At 42.0% G+C, this 20,877-nt stretch overlaps 1 protein-coding gene and 1 long non-coding RNA gene across 2 annotated transcripts; one reads left to right on the forward strand and one right to left on the reverse strand.

Moving 5' to 3' along the window:
• The first annotated feature begins 1,141 nt into the window (after window positions 1–1,141).
• zgc:162816 (uncharacterized protein LOC571260 homolog) lies at window positions 1,142–12,270 on the forward strand. The gene is made up of 8 exons (XM_041263900.1): window positions 1,142–1,503; window positions 2,205–2,397; window positions 3,798–4,078; window positions 5,693–5,873; window positions 8,734–8,855; window positions 10,055–10,244; window positions 11,134–11,239; window positions 11,856–12,270. The coding sequence occupies exons 2-8, from the start codon at window positions 2,243–2,245 to the stop codon at window positions 11,943–11,945; spliced, it is 1,125 nt and encodes a 374-aa protein (XP_041119834.1). The 5' UTR covers window positions 1,142–1,503; window positions 2,205–2,242; the 3' UTR covers window positions 11,946–12,270.
• Window positions 12,271–12,361: 91 nt separating this feature from the next.
• Window positions 12,362–20,777, reverse strand: LOC121323110. The gene is made up of 3 exons (XR_005951115.1): window positions 20,692–20,777; window positions 15,136–15,404; window positions 12,362–13,525 (listed from the first exon to the last, which is right to left on the reverse strand). It is a non-coding gene; the product is annotated as an uncharacterized LOC121323110 (long non-coding RNA).
• Window positions 20,778–20,877: the final 100 nt, after the last annotated feature.

The following is a 20,877-nucleotide window of genomic DNA, read 5'->3' on the forward strand; positions in this document are numbered from 1 at the left end:
TCACCTGCTATAGCACTGTCAATAGGCCAGCCACTAATTTAATGATATAGGTAGCAAAGTTTGTTCTCATGGGAGCCACTTTTGAGAATACATTCTGTGAAACATCCAACATATTGGTTCTGCTTTATTTTTGTGCTGCTGAGTCATGACTATAAAACGAATAACACTATAAAATCAAAGTTTATTTTGTTGTACAAAATCCTGTAAATAAATATAAATTCATCCACTGTATATTTGTAATATATCTGTAACTTAACATTAATAAGGAGGGAAGCTTGCCGGAGAAACACATATAGTGTAATAATATATTTATCCAGGAGGTGGCATAAATAATCCTCTATTTTTGGGCTTTGGGCGCAACACATTTTGCTTGAGGAAGTGAAAGCAAACAGAGGAGCGACAGAAAGACAAGCACCTTTACAGACTGAATCAATTGTTGTAAAACAGTTGCTTTACTGTTTTTATCTAGAACAGTAGAATTGAAGATGAAAACGAGTAGAATAATGTATTTTTCATTAATACCTGTTCCAGAGTTGACGATACAGCTATATTTGAGTTGTTACAGTACTGGACTACATATTCTTGTTATAATAACATAAAATAAAATACATTTATAGCAAGTTTCAATACTTTGTGTTTCTCGAATAGTTTGGGGAGAACCATAACCCGTGCATATTTTAAACAGTCTGTAATATTATTAGGGCATTTGGATGTGCTCCGAGTTGTAATCCAATACCAAGACTAGTTATATAACAAATGAGAATCCATGTCAGAGAAACAGGCATACAGTACAGATGTCAACAACCGAATAGCATTGCCGTAAAGCAACCGGTTTACAACAATTACAGCTAGAGTGTGTTTTCACTATAGCCACTAGAGAACTCTGCAACTCTGCGCAATAAAGTACAACTATACTAAATGCGTGAACACCAATGTAGTTAATGGTTGTCTGTAGTGGTGGTAGGTTAGCTAATTCGTGTTATATTACATAATTTAGGTAACAGTGTAAAGAAATAATGTATTTTAAATGTTGTTTTAATTAATATGCAGTTACAAATATTATACATGTTGAGTTGTTTAATTTTATTATTTATATTTATATTTATATTTATAATATTTCTAAAGTGTTAATAATGTATGCTTAGAACCTCTACCACCGAAATTATACTAGTTATTTGCATACAAGTGTGTGTGTGAGTGGAACTGAAGCGTTGTAGGAATGTTGCATGAAGCACAATGAAGTCTTTCATAACAAACAATAAACAAAATCACAAAAGCGAGTAAGCGACACAACACCGAACATGCCGACTGAGCAAGGTTGCCTGGGTATCCACCATTAGGTTTAACAGCAACAACATCTTAAGAGACAGTAAAGTGTTGCATAATCCCCGGGTCATAATCCACGGGAGCGGGTTATTAGCCAGTCAGACCGACAGAAACAAAGCGAGAAGCGGATTCGTGATATTGTAATCGATTGAAACAGTAACGATTGTGAAGAACAGGGTAAGTGGAATTGAATACTATACTCATAGAATGCACGTATAATGTACTTGTATAATATCTATAATATAATATAAAAAGCAATATGTTGTGAAATAAACATTCAGTAAGTGTCGTCTAATGATATCGTTGCTACGTTTACAGTGAGTATTCTGTGTGTACAGGACAACTAGGCTAACATCTTATATTTAAAGAGTTTAAACAGTTCTGTTTTGATTAATAAAATACATATCGACATGTGTTGTTACTTTTAGCAATCTAGAACAGTTTGATTTATTTTGCATTTGTGTAAGTCTTCAAGTCTGTTTTGATGGAAGAAATAAAGTTGGATATTTAGAAAAACTGTTCTGTTTCTTGTTTCTTTAATAGTCCGTCGCGATTTTTTATTTATTGTTGTTATTGTTATGACCTTACTGATTGTACATTGAGAATTTGCCCTGCTGAGACTTATAAAATCTCCCCTCACAGCAGCTGATCGGTTGCTGACATCAGCATAAGACCTACATAACTCTTGACTACAGACCTTGCTCTTTAGTTGAACGATACAGACTTTAAACAGTATGGTTTGCATTTTGCATCCAGCCCTTGTCTTTCTATTCAATTCAGTGGGCTGAGATGCCAACTTATTATGAAAAAATACATGTACAGCAGATTAGAACGTTATTTAATGAGTGACAGAAGCTTTTAAACATGTCCCTTAACAGTGCAGTGTAAGAATCGTCTTCTCCTGACAGCGGGAGAGATGTCTAAGGTGATGGCCAGGCGCATCAACGAACTGCAGACCCCAGCCTTCGTGGTGGACCTGCCGAAGGTGCGGAAGAATGCTGCCGCAATGATCGAGCGCTTCAGAAACACAGGGGTCCGACTGCGCCCCCACATGAAGACTCACAAAACTGTGTAAGATACACTGAACGAGACTCACAAAACTGTAAGATACACTCAATGAGACTCACAAAACTGTAAGATACACTCAATGAGACTCACAAAACTGTGTAAGATACACTGAACGAGACTCAAAACTGTGTAAGATACACTGAACGAGACTCACAAAACTGTAAGATACACTCAATGAGACTCACAAAACTGTGTAAGATACACTGAACGAGACTCAAAACTGTGTAAGATACACTGAACTACTCACAGAACTGTGTAAGATACACTGAACAATACTCATAAAACTGAGTAGGACATACTGAACGAGACTTACAGAATTGTGTAAGATACACTGAACGAGACTCACAAAACTGTAAGATACACTGAATGAGACTCACAAAACTGTAAGATACACTGAAAGAGACTCACAAAACTAAAATACACTGAACGAGACACAAAACTGTAAGATACACTGAACGACACTCACAAAACTGTAAGATACACTGAACGAGACTCACAAAACTGTGAGATACACTGAACGAGACTCACAAAACTGTGAGATACATTGAACCAGACTTGCATGACGAGCTTGTCTACAGTAGAACAGGGGTCTGCAGCCATGGTTCTGGGGAACCCCTATCCTGCAGGTTTTATAGGTGTCTTACATCATCAGTGGCTAAAGATCTGGAACACCTGTTAATCTTGACTAATTAAGCCAATAATTGGTTCAATTAAGTAACTAAGAGATTGGTTAAAACAAAAACCAGAAGCCCTAGTAGCTCTCCAGGATCAGGGTTGGAGACCCCCGAAGTAGACTGTACACTATAGACAGTATTTATCGGCACACTGCAACCCCTCACCCCCATACAAATATCCTGCAGGCACCTACGAGTGAAATTTGGTAATGTCACTTCTTTAATAACGTACTTGGCACACAGAAGCTTGACTTGAGTCGTATCCTGGGTACAGTACTCTACAGCCTGCAGGACTCAAAGGGTTAACGAGGTTGCAAGCCAGGCCCCGCCCCCTGGGTGTGACATTGCCTGCTCCACACTCTTTCCATCCCATCAACACCACTGCACGGCACAGGCGATTTCAATATCACAAATATTAATGTCGACATTAGAAATTATTTTCACTGATATATCTAACTTTGCTGCAGTCAGGAATACTGATATCCAAATTGTTATTTTTGATCATTATTTAAAATGGAGATTATTTTTGAAATGTTGCCATCAACAAATCTATATCAAAGGATACCAAGAACTCACTTGGTAACTGATTCAGTTTCTGATATCAGAAATTTAATTCTTGTTATGAGCATGGTTGGGGTTAGTTCCTGTTTGTCAATTCCAATTCCTTTTTAAAATCAATTGTGGATGGATGTGCACGGTCACACAGTGTCCTGTGTGTTTGCGTTGCAGGGAATGTGCTGACATCATGACGGGGGGCTCCCGCCGCTGCATTGTCGTGTCCACGCTGGCCGAAGCCTTCTTCTATGCGGAGCACGGCTTCGATGACATCCTGTACGCATACCCGCTGCCCATCGACAAGCTGGCACGCTGCGCGGAGCTGGCACAGAGACTCTCCCTCTTCCACGTGCTGGTGGACAGTGTCGCCGCCCTGCAGGAGCTCCGCAACACACCCCTGACCGGAGGCAAGCTGTGGAGCGTCTGGCTGAAACTGGACTGCGAGAACAAACGTGGTGAGCTGCCTAGTGAGCTGTATCTCATACCCACACCACGACATCTTGGTCCTAGAGGCACCAATCCTGGTTAGCTTTAGGTGAAAGTCAAAAACACGATTATCAACAAGACTCTTTCAGTGCAATAGGTAATCAAGAAAGACAGTAGAAAGGATAATAATCAAGCATTGTTCCAATCCTAGCACTTGATAACTAACTTTACAGAGGGACCCATTGACAGCCAAGCAGCAGCAGTGGTCCGTCTCAGTTTGTATCCAATCAGAAAGCTGTGATCTGCTCTTGCTTATTTAACTGGTCACTTAAATATGAGCAAGGGAGAGCTGGACTTCTGCAACACTGCACTGTTTAAATGACTTTCACAGCACTTACAGTGGAAAATATAAAATTTGACTCTCTGAGTCTCATTACTGCCAACCAACTGGGACCAAACCCTGTTCACATTAGTAATAAGTTGCTTGGAATCTGTACCATATTAATAATTGTGGTTTTATGTTTTTGTTACTTAACAATACAGAGATAATGTGCTCTTCTTCACACCTTTGACCTTTTCTTCTCTATGCTGTCCGATGCTGTCACACTGTTTACAGTAACATTTCAATTATTTTGTGTGGTAACTCCCAGCAGCGTGGTTCAGGATTATAGGTCAGCTCAGAATCCCAGGGTCCGGATTAGAGAGTCTTTTGTTCTGAAACTTTTATTCACGCTGATAAAGGACACTAAGTAGCAGACAGCAGAAATATACAGAGAATAAACATTGTTGACTTCGTCAGGAGTTCACCAGTAACCTGGAAAAGTCTTAAGTGTTGATTTAACAAACGTGCGTATTTTGATGTGGTACAAGGTAGTATTAGGTATTATATTGATTACAATAGTGACCAAAGGAGAGTTTTAGTATCAGTCAGTAGAGTTTACCATACATGTACAACACATTGCACCAGATCAAATGAATAGAAATCTGTAAGCATACAGATGTGTTCTGTATTGGGCTATTTTATGTGTCAGATCATTTCAGTAGTATACAGTAACTTTCTAATCTTCCCATTTTATTTCCCAAAGTGATAAAGGAGAGGTAGAAATCAATGTGATTGATATTAAGCAGAGTGTGGTAGTTAGCACAGTGATATTATCAGGAGCCTGTCCCCATTGGCTCCCATTCTATCCTGGCTGGGTCATTTCAATGTGTTAATAATCAGCGGAGGTTGACATTAACAGGAGTGATGTTAAGCAAGTTTTACAGTATTAGCAGTATGCATGAGAAGCTTCAAGTAAGAATTTGTCAAAACTGTTGTCCATCTTATCTAGTGTGTAGATGTCATCCCGTACAGAGAACATAAGACAAAATTCTAAAGTTAAAAAAATGGAACAACCCTTTTGATGTCAGGAGTTCATGAGTGCAATCTTCATTTCAAATTAAAAATGATAATGAGACAGCCCCTCCCCTACAATACATTTCAGCAAGAACAAGGCTGCTTCTCGAGAGAAGGAACTGCTTTACACAGCGGGACCTACTTGTATCTGCACCCATATTTAAACTGGGTTTAGCCGGCCGTTGTGATTGCTGGTGCCACTGTCGCTGTGTTTCTGAAGGTTCTGGGTGTTGTTATGTTTCCGTAGCTGGAGTTCCTCATGATGACCCCGCAGCTCTTGATCTAGCGAAGGCCATATCTGAGAGCCCAGGAGTGACGCTGACTGGGGTGTACGCACACTGTGGGAACAGCTATGACTGCACAGCACTGGAGGAGATCCACGCTGTTGCACAGGCCACAACTACAGCTACTCTGCGCTTCATGGACAAGTAAGCCAGACTGCACTGCTACTATTCTGTCAATACTGCTACTGCCAGGAGTCAGGCTGCACTGCTCAGATACTGACGTGCTGTTACTGCCAGGAGTCAGGCTGCACTGCTCAGATACTGATGTGCTGTTACTGCCAGGAGTCAGGCTGTACTGCTGTGATACTGACATGCTGTTACTGCCAGGAGTCAGGCTGTACTGCTGTGATACTGACATGCTGTTACTGCCAGGAGTCAGAATGTACTGCTGTGATACTGACGTGCTGTTACTGCCAGGAGTCAGACTGCACTGCTGTGATACTGACGTGCTGTTACTGCCAGGAGTCAGGCTGTACTGCTGTGATACTGACGTTCTGATACTGCCAGGAGTCAGGCTGCACTGCTCAGATACTGACGTGCTGTTACTGCCAGGAGTCAGGCTGCACTGCTGTGATACTGACGTGCTGTTACTGCCAGGAGTCAGGCTGCACTGCTGTGATACTGACATGCTGTTACTGCCAGGAGTCAGGCTGCACTGCTGTGATACTGACGTGCTGTTACTGCCAGGAGTCAGGCTGCACTGCTGTGATACTGACGTGCTGTTACTGCCAGGAGTCAGGCTGCACTGCTGTGATACTGACGTGCTGTTACTGCCAGGAGTCAGGCTGCACTGCTGTGATACTGACGTGCTGTTACTGCCAGGAGTCAGAATGTACTGCTGTGATACTGACGTGCTGTTACTGCCAGGAGTCAGACTGCACTGCTGTGATACTGACGTGCTGTTACTGCCAGGAGTCAGGCTGTACTGCTGTGATACTGACGTTCTGATACTGCCAGGAGTCAGGCTGCACTGCTCAGATACTGACGTGCTGTTACTGCCAGGAGTCAGGCTGCACTGCTGTGATACTGACGTGCTGTTACTGCCAGGAGTCAGGCTGCACTGCTGTGATACTGACGTGCTGTTACTGCCAGGAGTCAGGCTGCACTGCTGTGATACTGACGTGCTGTTACTGCCAGGAGTCAGGCTGCACTGCTGTGATACTGACGTGCTGTTACTGCCAGGAGTCAGGCTGCACTGCTGTGATACTGACGTGCTGTTACTGCCAGGAGTCAGGCTGCACTGCTGTAATACTGACGTGCTGTTACTGCCTGGAGTCAGAATGTACTGCTGTGATACTGACGTGCTCTTACTGCCAGGAGTCAGGCTGCACTGCTGTGATACTGACGTGCTGTTACTGCCAGGAGTCAGGCTGCACTGCTCAGATACTGACGTGCTGATACTGCCAGGAGTCAGGCTGCACTGCTCAGATACTGACGTGTTGTTAATGCCAGGAGTCAGACTGCACTGCTGTGATACTGACGTGCTGTTACTGCCAGGAGTCAGGCTGCACTGCTGTGATACTGACGTGCTGTTACTGCCAGGAGTCAGGCTGCACTGCTGTGATACTGACGTGCTGTTACTGCCAGGAGTCAGGCTGCACTGCTGTGATACTGACGTGCTGTTACTGCCAGGAGTCAGGCTGCACTGCTGTGATACTGACGTGCTGTTACTGCCAGGAGTCAGGCTGCACTGCTTAGATACTGACGTGCTGTTACTGCCAGGAGTCAGGCTGCACTGCTGTGATACTGACGTGCTGTTACTGCCAGGAGTCAGGCTGCACTGCTTAGATACTGACGTGCTGTTACTGCCAGGAGTCAGGCTGCACTGCTGTGATACTGACGTGCTGTTACTGCCAGGAGTCAGACTGCACTGCTGTAATACTGACGTGCTGTTACTGCCAGGAGTCAGACTGTACTGCTGTGATACTGACGTGCTGTTACTGCCAGGAGTCAGGCTGCACTGCTGTGATACTGACGTGCTGTTACTGCCAGGAGTCAGGCTGCACTGCTCAGATACTGACGTGCTGATACTGCCAGGAGTCAGGCTGCACTGCTAAGATACTGACATGTTGTTAATGCCAGGAATCAGACTGCACTGCTGTGATACTGACGTGCTGTTACTGCCAGGAGTCAGACTGCACTGCTGTGATACTGACGTGCTGTTACTGCCAGGAGTCAGGCTGCACTGCTGTGATACTGACGTGCTGTTACTGCCAGGAGTCAGGCTGCACTGCTGTGATACTGACGTGCTGTTACTGCCAGGAGTCAGGCTGCACTGCTCAGATACTGACGTGCTGTTACTGCCAGGAGTCAGACTGCACTGCTGTGATACTGACGTGCTGTTACTGCCAGGAGTCAGGCTGCACTGCTGTGATACTGACGTGCTGTTACTGCCAGGAGTCAGACTGCACTGCTGTGATACTGACGTGCTGTTACTGCCAGGAGTCAGGCTGCACTGCTGTGATACTGACGTGCTGTTACTGCCAGGAGTCAGGCCGCACTGCTCAGATACTGACGTGCTGTTACTGCCAGGAGTCAGGCTGCACTGCTGTGATACTGACGTGCTGTTACTGCCAGGAGTCAGGCTGCACTGCTGTGATACTGACGTGCTCTTACTGCCAGGAGTCAGGCTGCACTGCTCAGATGCTGACGTGCTGTTACTGCCAGGAGTCAGACTGTACTGCTGTGATACTGACGTGCTGTTAATGACTGTGTAAAATACAGTATACTTTTTTTCTTTATCATAGATTATATAGTTCTAACACTCTGGTATTGTCTGTCCCGTACCCAGCCTCCTAACACTGCTCTACTCCCTGGTATTGCCTGTCCCGTGCCCAGCCTCCTAACACTGCTCTACTCCCTGGTATTGCCTGTCCCGTACCCAGCATCCTAACACTGCTCTACTCCCTGGTTTTGCCTGTCCCGTACCCAGCCTCCTAACACTTCTCTACTCCCTGGTATTGCCTGTCCCGTACCCAGCCTCTTAACCCTCCTCTTGTTCCAGGTTGAAAGCGGCTGGTATTTCTTGTCCCGTGTCCAGCATTGGTTCCACTCCCTCCTGCAGTCACCCCGTTGCAGACATGGCCTTGCTGAGTGAGGTGCATCCTGGGAACTACGTCTTCTATGGTGGGTGTCTGTTCAGAATGGCGTTTTCTAAAACTCAGACATGCCTGTTTGTTTTTTTTGGAATATTTTACAATAGCCCAGGAGATCTGAAGGTCAGCGAGTGTCCTCCCATGCTCTGCAGGTCTCTGCTTTAAGCTCACCAGACACCTGGTCCCTGATGGTTTTGCCTCCCTAACCCTGTCAGAGCCAGAGCCAATATGACTCTCCCTCTGAAATCCCCAGTGAAGGACGACAGCTTTGCATGGCCAGGACATAAACCTGTGCTTCCCTTGACTGTTTGACATTAAATATGATTATTATAATAGAGTCAGCGCCGCTTTATCAGGACGGCTTGGGAGAAGCAAAAATATCCCAAATAAGCGTCTGTCCCAATTAAACGAGAGGCAGTTGAGACAACCTTAGACACACTTTTTTGATTCTTAATGAAAATTTTATCCTAAACAAAAGTAATTGCACCTGCGATGTTGAGACGCCAACTTTCTTTGCAACAGCACCCTGAGAAACTAGAGGAGACTCCAGCTCCTTCAAGAGTTCAGCATGGTTTATGCAATTAATGCAAGTCACAGTGTAATCACATACTCACTGCACTGTGCTACGCGACCTCTCTTGCACTGAAAAGCAATGTTTTTGTTTAGTGTGTTTAGAGTCTGTGTAAAGCCTAGTTGCAGACGGAACCAGCACTAGGCCTGCAGTCCCAGTTTGATACTGGAGTGAGAAGAGATGGTTTATCAGTCTAGTTTCATGGTGCAGACGTGGAATTATTGTGTTGCTAGGTTGCTCTTTAGTACTGCTATGTATTACTTGGATAATGGCATTGCTGTGGTCTGTTACAAGGTAATAATGGAACTCCAGAGACACAGCACTGTCACTAAGTTGTGTATTTACATTTGTCTGAAGTAACCATTGTAGTCACTGAAAGAGTTAATTTTTTGAGAGCAGGGCTCGAGTGTCCATGGCGATGGTGTCATTAATTAGTGTCATCATAGAGCCGACCACCATAGAAAACAATGGGAGAGCAGTGTCTGGTTCTTGTGTGAGTGTTTAAAGGTATTCTATGGTGGGTCAGAACCTTGATAAGTCTGTATAAATGCCATGTTCTGCACAAGTATATCTAACAGTTGTAATGGACTGGTATCTCCAGTGCTGTCTGCCAGTGTGTCTGTGTGTTAAACAGTTTGCTGGTCGCTGTGTTTCCCTAGATGTCCAGCAGTCTCTGATTGGTTCCTGCAAGCTGGAGGACGTGGCAGTCCGAGTGCTGACTCGGGTGATTGGTCACTACCCTCACCGGAACCAGCTGCTGGTGGACTGCGGCTGGACCGGGCTCAGCTTGCACAGCCTGGGGCGCCTGGACACAGGGTACGCGGTGATCGACGGGCACCCAGAACTCAGGCGAGTACTCTGCTCTCAACACATGACTCAAAACTGAAACCTTACATCTGTGGTTAAGCATTTTACACTCAAGTACCGACACAATAAACACACTGGTACAGTGAAAACTAAACTTTACATTTTAGACGGGATATCGAACAGTAGCTTCAGGAGAGTTCTGAAGAGATACCCACCTCGCTCTACAATGGGAAGGCTAAGGGGTCAGCTAGGATGTCTGCTGAGGGAAGTGTGGTGTGCTGCTCTGTTTTTTGTTTTTGTAATTTTTTTTAACGACTTTCACTGCTGTTTTTTGCTCCTTGTTTTGTTTTTAACATTTTTTGAATCTCAGTTCTTTTTTTTTGTTTTTTTACAAAATATTTTTTTAATAATCTCAACCAGGGACATGTACTCCCTGTAAGCTCCTTGTTTTTTGGATTTTAAAGTGGCTTATGTTGGCTGTGTTTTGCAGCAGGCCTCACTTGAAATTCAAGGCCTGTGCTGGTGATGATTCACTTCATTAAGCAGCTTCAACACAGCACACGAACCACAGAGGAACATAACACAGCGACTAACACAGAAACCAGGATGGACACTAGCCAATTCCTCCCTGGAACAAGGGGAGAGGTCACCCAGGACTTCAAACACCAGTCATAAACTGTACTGCAAAACTATAGGAAACTAAATCAATCAGGAAAAAAAAATGTAATTAAAAATGTATTTGGCTTTTAAGGAGAATCAGGGAGAACGGTGGATCATCAAGTTTTTTTTAGGACATCCCTCTATTATAAAAAAAAAAAAAAAATAACAAAAACACAAAATGCATATGCTGGATATTCCTGCATTGCCCCGTGTTGTGTTGTGTTCTGTTTTGCCCTTAGTGAGCGTGGCTTGTTTCATTCCCCCGAACCAGGCTGATCGGGATGACCCAGGAGCACGGCCGGATCGAGCCAGTCTCGGGACACCTGGAATTTGAGAAGTTTCCTCTGGGTTCCCTGCTTTCGATAATTCCCTACCATGTGAGTAACCAGGAGAAAGTGTGAAAAGAATTCAACAAATCTTACCTGTTTTGCACTTCCAATAGTGACATAGGTCTGTGCAGTCCTGGAATAACACATGTTTTTAAATGTATTTTCATTTTAAAACATGTTTTTTGATCCTACATTGAGGTTAAAGGAAGTTCCCAGTTTCTATGCCTTATTCTCAGGAAATCTGTTACACTTGTACTCCCTGGCCATTTCACCTCAGCAGTGTCAAAACTTGTTACTGGCCGAAAGCATGTTAGCCAGTAGGGGATTTAGCTGGTCGGTTCAAGACATGGAAGAAGCCATTGAAGACACAGGGCCAGTTTCACAGTCCAGGTGAACAAGGAAGTGCAGCCCTGCCTGAAGCATGGCTTGCAGAGAGAGATGCATGTTAACTATAACATGGGTATCTGTAAAAGATTACATTTGAGACCTACTGTATATATTGAATGGAAGTGCACAGCTGGTAAGATTTATGAAACTATACCTATGATAGCCGCTAGTCACTTGGTGGTCGAGGGTCTGTGAGATCTATCTGGGTTTCACTGCTTTTATTGTTCATGAGACTGGCAGCTTCTTTTAAACACTGTGGTTTTGTGCTGTCTTTCAGTCCTGTGCTACAGCGGCCATGCACCCAGTCTACTTCGTGCACTCGAATGGAGAGATTGAGACCACTTGGAAACCCACTCGAGGCTGGTAAACCAGCCCAGAACACGGCCAGACCGGGGACACCGCCAAGAGAAGAGCACCAGCAGTGTTGTAGTGATCTAACCAGAGCAGATATTAGAGCTAGCATGTGTGGGGTGCGCACAATTCAATCATTCTCTCACTGACCTGGAATATTTGGTTTCCAGTTGCTGTCTTTCATCACATTCTTGAAACTTCTTTTTAACAGACATGAGCTCAGCAAGGTTCAAAGCAGTATGTTCTCTGTTAAAGACCATTACCACATACTTCTAGTTCTTCTTTTTGCTATGAATCTGGCTGTTATTAAACTCTTTATGGCTGGCATTAACTTTAACCCATCACATTTGTATTTTTTTTGTTTTAAATGCTGAAATTCCACAAAACCAGTGTTGGTGTGTTGCACATCTAATGTACTTCATATAACTGGACAAGGAAGTCAAGATTTATTCTCTGCTTTTGTTCTGCAACCAAACTGTGAACTGTTTGAAACACTGTGCTGGAAAACATGAAAGGGTCCGGTAGTATAGATCCATGCTGTGTTGTCCTGCTGCTTTCTTACTGAAACTGCAGAGCAGGTGACTGAGTTCAGAGTTCCCACTGTAAGAAAGAAAGGAATGGGCAGAGAGCAGTAGAGGACTGTAATACCTGCGTGGAGGAGAGGGCTGCTCGCTAGCAATGCTTCAAAATGACGAAAACCTCTTAGAAATAGTCATTTAAAACTAGAAAAAAATGGTATTGAACCTTTACGAGTAGTGAAATAGAAACCAATACACCTTTAGAGTTGGCTCTGGTGACCAGTTGGAAGGAAGTAAGAATATAAAATTGACAAACAAGAGGCTCAGTACATCTAAGCTTATCCGGTTCCAAGTAGCCGATTCATCTCGGTAGTCAAGTTGTGTCTTAAGGAGCCAAGGGTTCCTGCCTCAACAACATGACTAGGTAACCCATTCCATGCCCTCACCACTCTGTGTGGGGGAGTGTCTCCTTCCCTCTGTCAAGTCTATCTTGATTTCCAAATGTACTACAGTAATTTTCTTTCTCATTCTTCTTTGTTCCCAGCCCAATTGATTCAGTTCTTTCAGCCTTTCTTCGTAGCTCAGTCCTTTAAGCCCTGGGATTAGTCTGTAGCGAGGACAGTATATAGAGTGGACAGTGCAGCAATGTCTTCATACCACCTTTCAACACTTGACAATGTGCAACCTCCTCAGCATTGAAGTAACTGCCAATACAGACTCTCAGATATTAAGTTATCTGCAGTACCTATGAAAGGGTGCCTCCATGTAGACCCGGGTATTGATACGTTCAATAATTCATACTTTTAATAATTAATAGTAGACCTACCCCATCTCCACCCCAGATGCAGAAGTTAAAAGTTTACAAAATAGAAATGGTATCTTATCAGGAAGCTGGTTCCTCAAAGTCTGCCCTGGGGTGCAGGATGGGGTTCCCCTCTCTTCTGGTCCATCAGGTGATGTCTTTGGGGTGAATCTCGTGAAAGTACAAGTTGTCCTTCCCTTGTCTCAGGGAAACCGATAGGAGGCCTCATCATCATGCTGCTTCATGTGCCGACAGGTGTACCTGTAGAACACACACCTGGAGAGAGGGGAGGGGGTATTACTTCTACAAATTCCTTATTAAAGCTAGCATTACATATTCCAGTACTAATTACCTTACAGAAGTGGTACTTTTGTCAATTGGACAGTTTACCCCTAACTATAAACACTCAATGAATTAAGATCTACAGTTCTAATATCAAGGAGTATGATGTGCTGTGAATTGAAAATATAGTACCAGGTACAGTATTGCATTGACTACAATAGTGGTCATTAATAAATATAGTTCAATATACTGTACATTAAATACACAAGTAAGCTGGTAAAATATTGTTTATAGTGTTGTGGATGCTAGATTGTACTACCATACCTTGTACTGTACGTCTGAACATTTCAATATTGTGCTTATCTTACATGTAAAGTGCCTTGTCTTCTTTTATTTCCCAAAGTCATATTAAATGGGATGGAAATCAGTTGCATAACTGATCAATTTGAGTGAGATTAACTAGAGTGTAATCCTGACCACAGTGCTGTTATCAAGAGCCTGTCCCATTCGCTGCCATTCTATCCTGACCGGGTGGTTTCAATGTGGTGATAATCAGGGGAGGTGGTGATAGTAAGCAGGTTTCACTGTATTACCCACAATGAGACATGCACAGAAGTGAGGAGCGGCAGTGAATCGGAGTCATCTACCAGCTCTTCTGTGTGGTCAGGAGTCAAGACTACCTTACCTACACCAAAACTGTCTACTGTGTGTTCAGGAATGTCAACCACTGTTGCAAACATAATGTGTTAACAGGCATCTGAACGCTTTCATGCATGCCAGCCTCGTATGGGGACGGTTAAAAAAATACTTTCTTGTCCTTATATGGGGACATATGGAAAATGCAAATGCATGACAGCCTCATATGAGGATGCCATTTTTTCCCCATATAAATCAATTAACATTTTAAGAAATGTTTTGCTCACAGCCAGCAATTTCAAACTTGGCGAGACACACTATTAATGACAGGCCATGAACTGGGAGACCAAGAGTCACAACACCTGCCCAAGATCGACAGATCATTCTGCAGCATCTTCGTGATATCAAATGTTAATCAGCACAATAAATATTTAAATTTTATCCAAATATAAATAAGTTTCTTTTGATGCTCTGTATGTTTCTAATTTTATATATTTTCAGCTGTTTTCAATATTTCAAGCATGAAAAGGTTAAAAAATGATAAAATTAATGTTTTTCTATTTAGGCTTTTTTACACTAATTTGATTTTAAAACACACACACACATACACCTGATAACTACACAGGAAGTAATGAAAGCTCTCAAGTCCTGCTTGTCTGAAACCCAGAAAAACACATTCAAAGGAACTAGAAGGTTCTTACTATGACCAGTTACCATAAAAGTGGTTGTAACGAAGAAAATAATGCCATACAGTTTACCCGCCATGCAGGTGCTAGGTTTCAAGTGTGTTGTTTTGCAAGATGTGGGAACTTCTTAGGGACTGCCTGACCCTCAGAAGATATTACTGTACTTGTTCCCTGTGTCACTGACACACGTAACCCGCCATACTATAAACACTGAGCTACAGCTACCCTCATTGAAAAGAAGATTACCAGTTACAGATAGACAGACAGGTGCCTTCAACTGACCCTGGAGAAGATGTGCAAAACAACATCCATCCCGTGTCATCCCAGCTGGATAAATCGGATGTGCACGCTTTCTGTAGTGTGACATATGCACGTACAGATGCGTCTACTGACACTCCGGCTCTTAAACCCCTTTCTCCCCAGGTCCAGCCCAACTCCCGACATCTTCTGAATCCCTGGGGTCCATCGCTTTTTCTGCATCTTCACCACACTCCTCCCCCTCTTTCTTCACAGCCCTCTCCTCGTACTGCCACACTGTAGTGTGCTCCATCCTACAGAGGGAAGTGCATTCAGTCAAAAACCACATCTGCATTAGGGACCTGCAGTTGTATTAGGGACCACTGACAGGCTGAGCTCCCAAGAGGAGCTGTGCCCAGCCCCGTAGGTGCATCAGGTCACCTTAGGGGGGCGCTTTGCTGCTTTTTTCTGCCCGGGAAGGGTTGTGGCAGGGGGCAGTGACAACTGTGAGAGTGAACCCACGAGAGGAGCAGCTGCAGGGCAGCCAGGCTGGTGCGCAGGGGGTGACTGGAGAAAACAGGCTGGGGGAGACAGGTAAAGGGGGGTGAGAGCCTGAAAGAGTAATATAAAAGACTGCAATCTTTTAAGCGGTTGTAGCTAACGAAAAAATCCATTACTATTTGTTACATAGGTCTCAAATGTGCAGTGTTGAACGAAATGTCGCAAACATGGATTTTCATTTTAAAACTTGATCTCTGGTAAGCGCTCAGTTTCCATGCCTTACTCTCAGGAAGTCTGTTACTGCTTCACTTCCTGGGGAATTTCACCTCAGCAAACAGTGTTTGGGGTCAAAGCATGTTAGTGGTTGAAAGCATGTCAGTCAATAGGGGAAGCAGCTGTTTGGTTACTGACAGGAAAGAAGGTGTGGAATCATCATAGTTTGTTGATTACAATTACATTTTGTTCTGTTACAATAATACTGTACCTTTATATAGCACCTTTCACAGTGGACCACCATCACAAAGGACTTTACAGAGGTAGGCTGTGAACTGTGCATTATATGCAGAGTCACTTACAATAGGTGATTTAATATCTCATCCACAGGATGGAGCACAAGGAGGTTAAGTGATTTGCTCAGGGTCACACAGTCAGTGGCAGAGGTAGGATTTGAATCGGTGCTTTTCTGGTTACAAGCCATGGACTTTAACCACTGGCCTACGTTGCCTCCTTACGTATAATAAGAGCACAGTTAATTATCAAGTGCTGTTATCATTTTTACCATGACAATTTAATTTAAACACTGTTCCGTTACCTTTTTGTGAGGTTTACAATCTTTCTAAGTAGTTTGTATTGTAATTAGAAGTATTTTAGGAGTTTTAACAAACTTTTGAGAAGCATCTCCCATGGTTGAAAACGGTTGATAGAAGCTGTGACCTCTCAAACAGCCACGATTCAGAGGAAAGGTATTTTTAGCAACAGCCATGTCCCATGATTTTCTGGTTGCTAAGCTTATGGAAATGCATAATCATAAGACTCATCAGAGATACAATGATTGTAAGGGAAATCTATAATGAAAAATCTAATTTACCTTATTTTTTTAATAAGAATTTGAGACCAGTATTATGAACAGACCTGCATTCAATACATAATTTACAAAACACTCCAGTGTTTCCTGTGATCTATAGGTGAGTATGCTAATAATCCATTTTCCTGATTCTGTGAAAGCTATGCACATTGCATGGAAGTGTGCAGTAATCTGCTGCATCATTCAAATCATTGCCTTGAGTTCATCACTAAGAATGTGTTCTATCCTAGATTTAAATTAAAGCCCCAATCTGTCACAATTATGGTGTTAACTAATAGCCAGTATATTTTTACTTGGCATATTTTACTGATCTGGTCTAATAAGAGAGGCTCAGTTTTTCACTGTTATCAGCATCCATTTATTCACTGTTGAAGGAAGAGGCCGAGCCAATACAACAGCTTGTCCCAAGGGACCAGGGATAGCCCCAGGGTATCAGAGTTTTCATGTTATTTACCCACAGTGATGTTAAGGGCACGTGGTTAGTATTCTTCAAACCTCTGTCCTTTCAACAGAATGAATCCTGAGCAATGTGCAATTTATGCATTTTACATAATGAACTTCAACTACATCATTACCATCAATCTGTGAAATAAGCAATAATGAAAAACTGCATGTTCTGTAGTATACTGATGAAAAGACATAGGAAATCAGGTAGTATGATACGTCAGTAAATGTTGAAATATGTTAAGTAGTTTTATTTGTTCTGACAAAGATAATAATATCCAAGACATGTAAACTCTTTCTGGCAGATTCTTTCTTATTGTGGGATCCTATTATAAGTAAAGAAAATATTGTGCAGAATTTTGTTTTGCCTACAAAATGGGCCTAGTTCTATATTAAAAGGGTCAGCCCTGAAGACTATAGTGATGCAAAAAGTTAGGCACAACAATTCTGTAATTTAATTTGGAAATGTCATCCATCCTGAAGAAGCAAAGAAGGTGGTAACTAAAACACCTAACTAATTATTCAAATAGTGAGTTTATCTGTTTATCAATTACTTCTCATAATCTCTATACATGAACATTTAACCTCCTGTGGAGATGCAGAGGGGATATTCACATAGACTTGCACCAATTAGGCTTTTGCTAGTTGTGCATCTTAAAAATACTTTTGAATATGGCTTAAAATGTTTGTTTTTTTCCCTCAACCAGAAAGACCCATTTTTTTTAAACAAGACCTTGTTTAAAATGGTTTAAAATTTAAAATTTCAATTTTATCCCGGGTGGAAGTCTTTGTCATTCTCAGGATGAAGAAACATTAAAGTAAACTAAAACATTAAACATTAAAGTATAACTAATATTGTAGTACTCTTATTTGCTTTATTTTTGTTCATTTTGATATCACTGAAACACCTTCAAACTTCCACAGCTGAAGCATTTAAAAATATATATACAGTAGTTTGTATTCTGATAGAATGACAATCATTTATTGTAGCAAAGGCAAAAACTTTGAGTAGAAAAGGGAATGTCTACTGTATATAAATGGATACATGGACATCTTCTCTATATACACTCACTATATATGTGATAAAATGGAAGTGGCATACACTTAGCCAAATTTTTAGACAGACACATACTTTCATAATAATAATAATAATAATAATAATAATAATAATAATAATAATAATAATAATAATGTGATACTCGTAATAGTTAAAGTAAATTAACATCTCCGACATATAGACTGATGAATCGACAGGCACACCCTCTGATTCTGATACTGCACTACCAATTATTACATATTTACTTTGATTTAGTTCACTATGAAATTTGCTAAATACTTTTTTTTTCACATTTGGGCAAATGTTTCTCAAGACAGATGTTGAAAATATAAAGATTGACAACTCTGTCACTATTTTACAGCAGACATCCAGGTTGCCTCCTCCCTGTTGTGGATAATAAGATGGATTAGTGTCCTCAATGAATATGCGCCTCATTTTTGAGTGTTTTCTTAAATAACAACTACTCAGCACTGAAGGTTTGTGTGTAGTAATTGTTGATGTGCCTCTATGCAGGTTGGGAGGTGCAAGTAAATGCCAGGAAGTGAGGAAATTACTCCACGTTGCTCTCCAGTTAAAAGAGCATTAAGGCAATGAGCACACATGCATTATTACATCCACAAGTACAACTGTGTGACATACGATCTGACACTAGACATTCTGAATATTAAGTCATTTGCATTTTAACTGTGCAATTCCTACATTATATGTTTATTGTTACTAAGCATCTTAAATGTGTGTCATTTTATATATACAGTATATATGATGGCAATTATGCCTACACATGCATACATTTTTATTTCTGACACCGCAATACAACTTGTCAAAATGTATTGCTTTTTCCTATAGAATATACAGGGGTGGCATTTTCTGATATCACAATATGAATTGTCAGAATTTACTACCTGCTTTTTTCAGATAGAATATGCAGCTGCCTGCTTCTGAACAAGGTCAAATCAGACTGTAGCAGAGGTCTGGGGCTGATCAGCTGGAGATATGAGAGGACCAATGACGAGAGGCCAGGACTATGCACAGAATGTATCTAATTCTGTGCAATAAAAGAAACACAACGTATAGTATTGTGACATTGGTGTTCTGTTAAAACCCTATTCTTCACAATGGTCTTGCCTTGCTGCACAGGGATACTGGCTTAGGGTCAGGGACTGTATTGGTAAAATTACTGGTTTTAAATAAGCCCCTTTTGTTTTTTTTTTATTTTTTTTTATGGGTTGGCAGTTTCAGATAACCAATTATGCAAAATCGACCTCTCACCGACCACACGGAAACTGATCAGCTCTTTTGATAAACAGGGTTTTATGGGATGTGAATCGATGGGAACAATCCCTCACAATCATATGCCTATTAATCCTGTACCTTGAGGTATAGCTGTTTTTGCAGCCTGTCTTTAGCCGTGGCAACAGAAAGACCTAGCAGACCCAAAAGTACAATTAATATTGGCCACTGTGGCAAGTGATGTCTACCTAGAGCAAGTCAGGTGTTTTGTCGTGATATAAATCAACATGCACCAATTAACCCTGCAGTCTTGACATTTGGTATTGTGTGTTCTGCATTTATTTATTTAATTAATTAATTAATTTTGACAACTTCAATAAGCATATTGTTTAAAAATTAAAAAGCCTTAAAAAGTTAAGTCAAAAACAAACAGCAATCGATGTATTTTTTTTCAGTAAATCGACAAATAAAAATAATTTGCTTGTCCCTGGTTTCCTTGGATTGTCCCGGTTTTGATGAAGGTATCCCGGGAATTTCATATGACTTTCCAGTACCATAAAGTGAGCACAAATTAGATCAATCAGGTTACAATATTACTGCAACAGGCGCGCACAATTAATTGGTTGTCAATACTATAGCAGTAATGCTATTACGGTTATTGGATGAATATAGGATTTTAAACTTTTAACAACCACCTTCTGGTTTTTATTTTTATTTTTTTGTATCGCTTCACTTTTTCTCACTCTGCTTGCGCATTCGTTCCACTGTCCGTTCGACCTAAGATGCCACCCTCTGCAGATGTGTTGCTTCCCAACAGACGAGAGGTCAGTGGACCCGCCTCTTCCACTCAGTAGCACAGGGACACGACATTTCAAGGGGACGTTCCTTGTTTGGGACAAGCGTTGTTTATCCCGTCCTTAATTGTTGGTCATTTTAAAATAAATAAATAACTACATAAACGTCTGGTGCTTTGTTGAAGTAAGATGGAAAACACGTCGGAATCGTGGAGTTAAGAAAGTGATATTGCTTGTATTACTGTTAGGGTTTTTTTAATCCGAGCTCAGTGAAATGCGTAGCTGTGATGCCAGGGGGCCAATAATTTGAGTTAAGCAAGGTTTCATTTTCTGTCACCTGAGGCACTAATGACATGACAAGTACTCAATCCCGTAGATAAGTCTTTTTTTAAGTGAAAGAATATTCAAACACGAAAAACCCTTGTTCGTCCAGCACTATGAAATGCTCTAGCACAAAAATATCTTAGAGAAAATGTTTTGACAGATCTTACAGTGTTGATTGATGCAGTTGTCTCTGCACCCGCAGCCTGTTCTCTCCAGAGTCACCACCCTGGCTGCCCTCCAGCTGCTCCTCTCCTGGGTTCACACTCACAGTCGTCACTGCCCCCTGCAGCCCTGCCACAACCCCTCCCAGGCAGAGAAAGCAGTAAAGCGCCCCCAGAAGGTGACCTGCTGGG

The sequence above is a fragment of the Polyodon spathula genome, chromosome 11 (assembly GCF_017654505.1).
Source record: "Polyodon spathula isolate WHYD16114869_AA chromosome 11, ASM1765450v1, whole genome shotgun sequence".
NCBI classification, from domain to species: domain Eukaryota; kingdom Metazoa; phylum Chordata; class Actinopteri; order Acipenseriformes; family Polyodontidae; genus Polyodon; species Polyodon spathula.

Bases quoted from the DNA above. Each gene is read 5' to 3' on its own strand.
- zgc:162816 (XM_041263900.1), top strand. From the start codon at position 2,243: ATGTCTAAGGTGATGGCCAGGCGCATCAACGAACTGCAGACCCCAGCC. The intron at 4,079-5,692 runs GTGAGCTGCCTA...ATGTTTCCGTAG, and splicing joins GGACTGCGAGAACAAACGTG to CTGGAGTTCCTCATGATGAC. The intron at 5,874-8,733 runs GTAAGCCAGACT...CTCTTGTTCCAG, and splicing joins ACTCTGCGCTTCATGGACAA to GTTGAAAGCGGCTGGTATTT.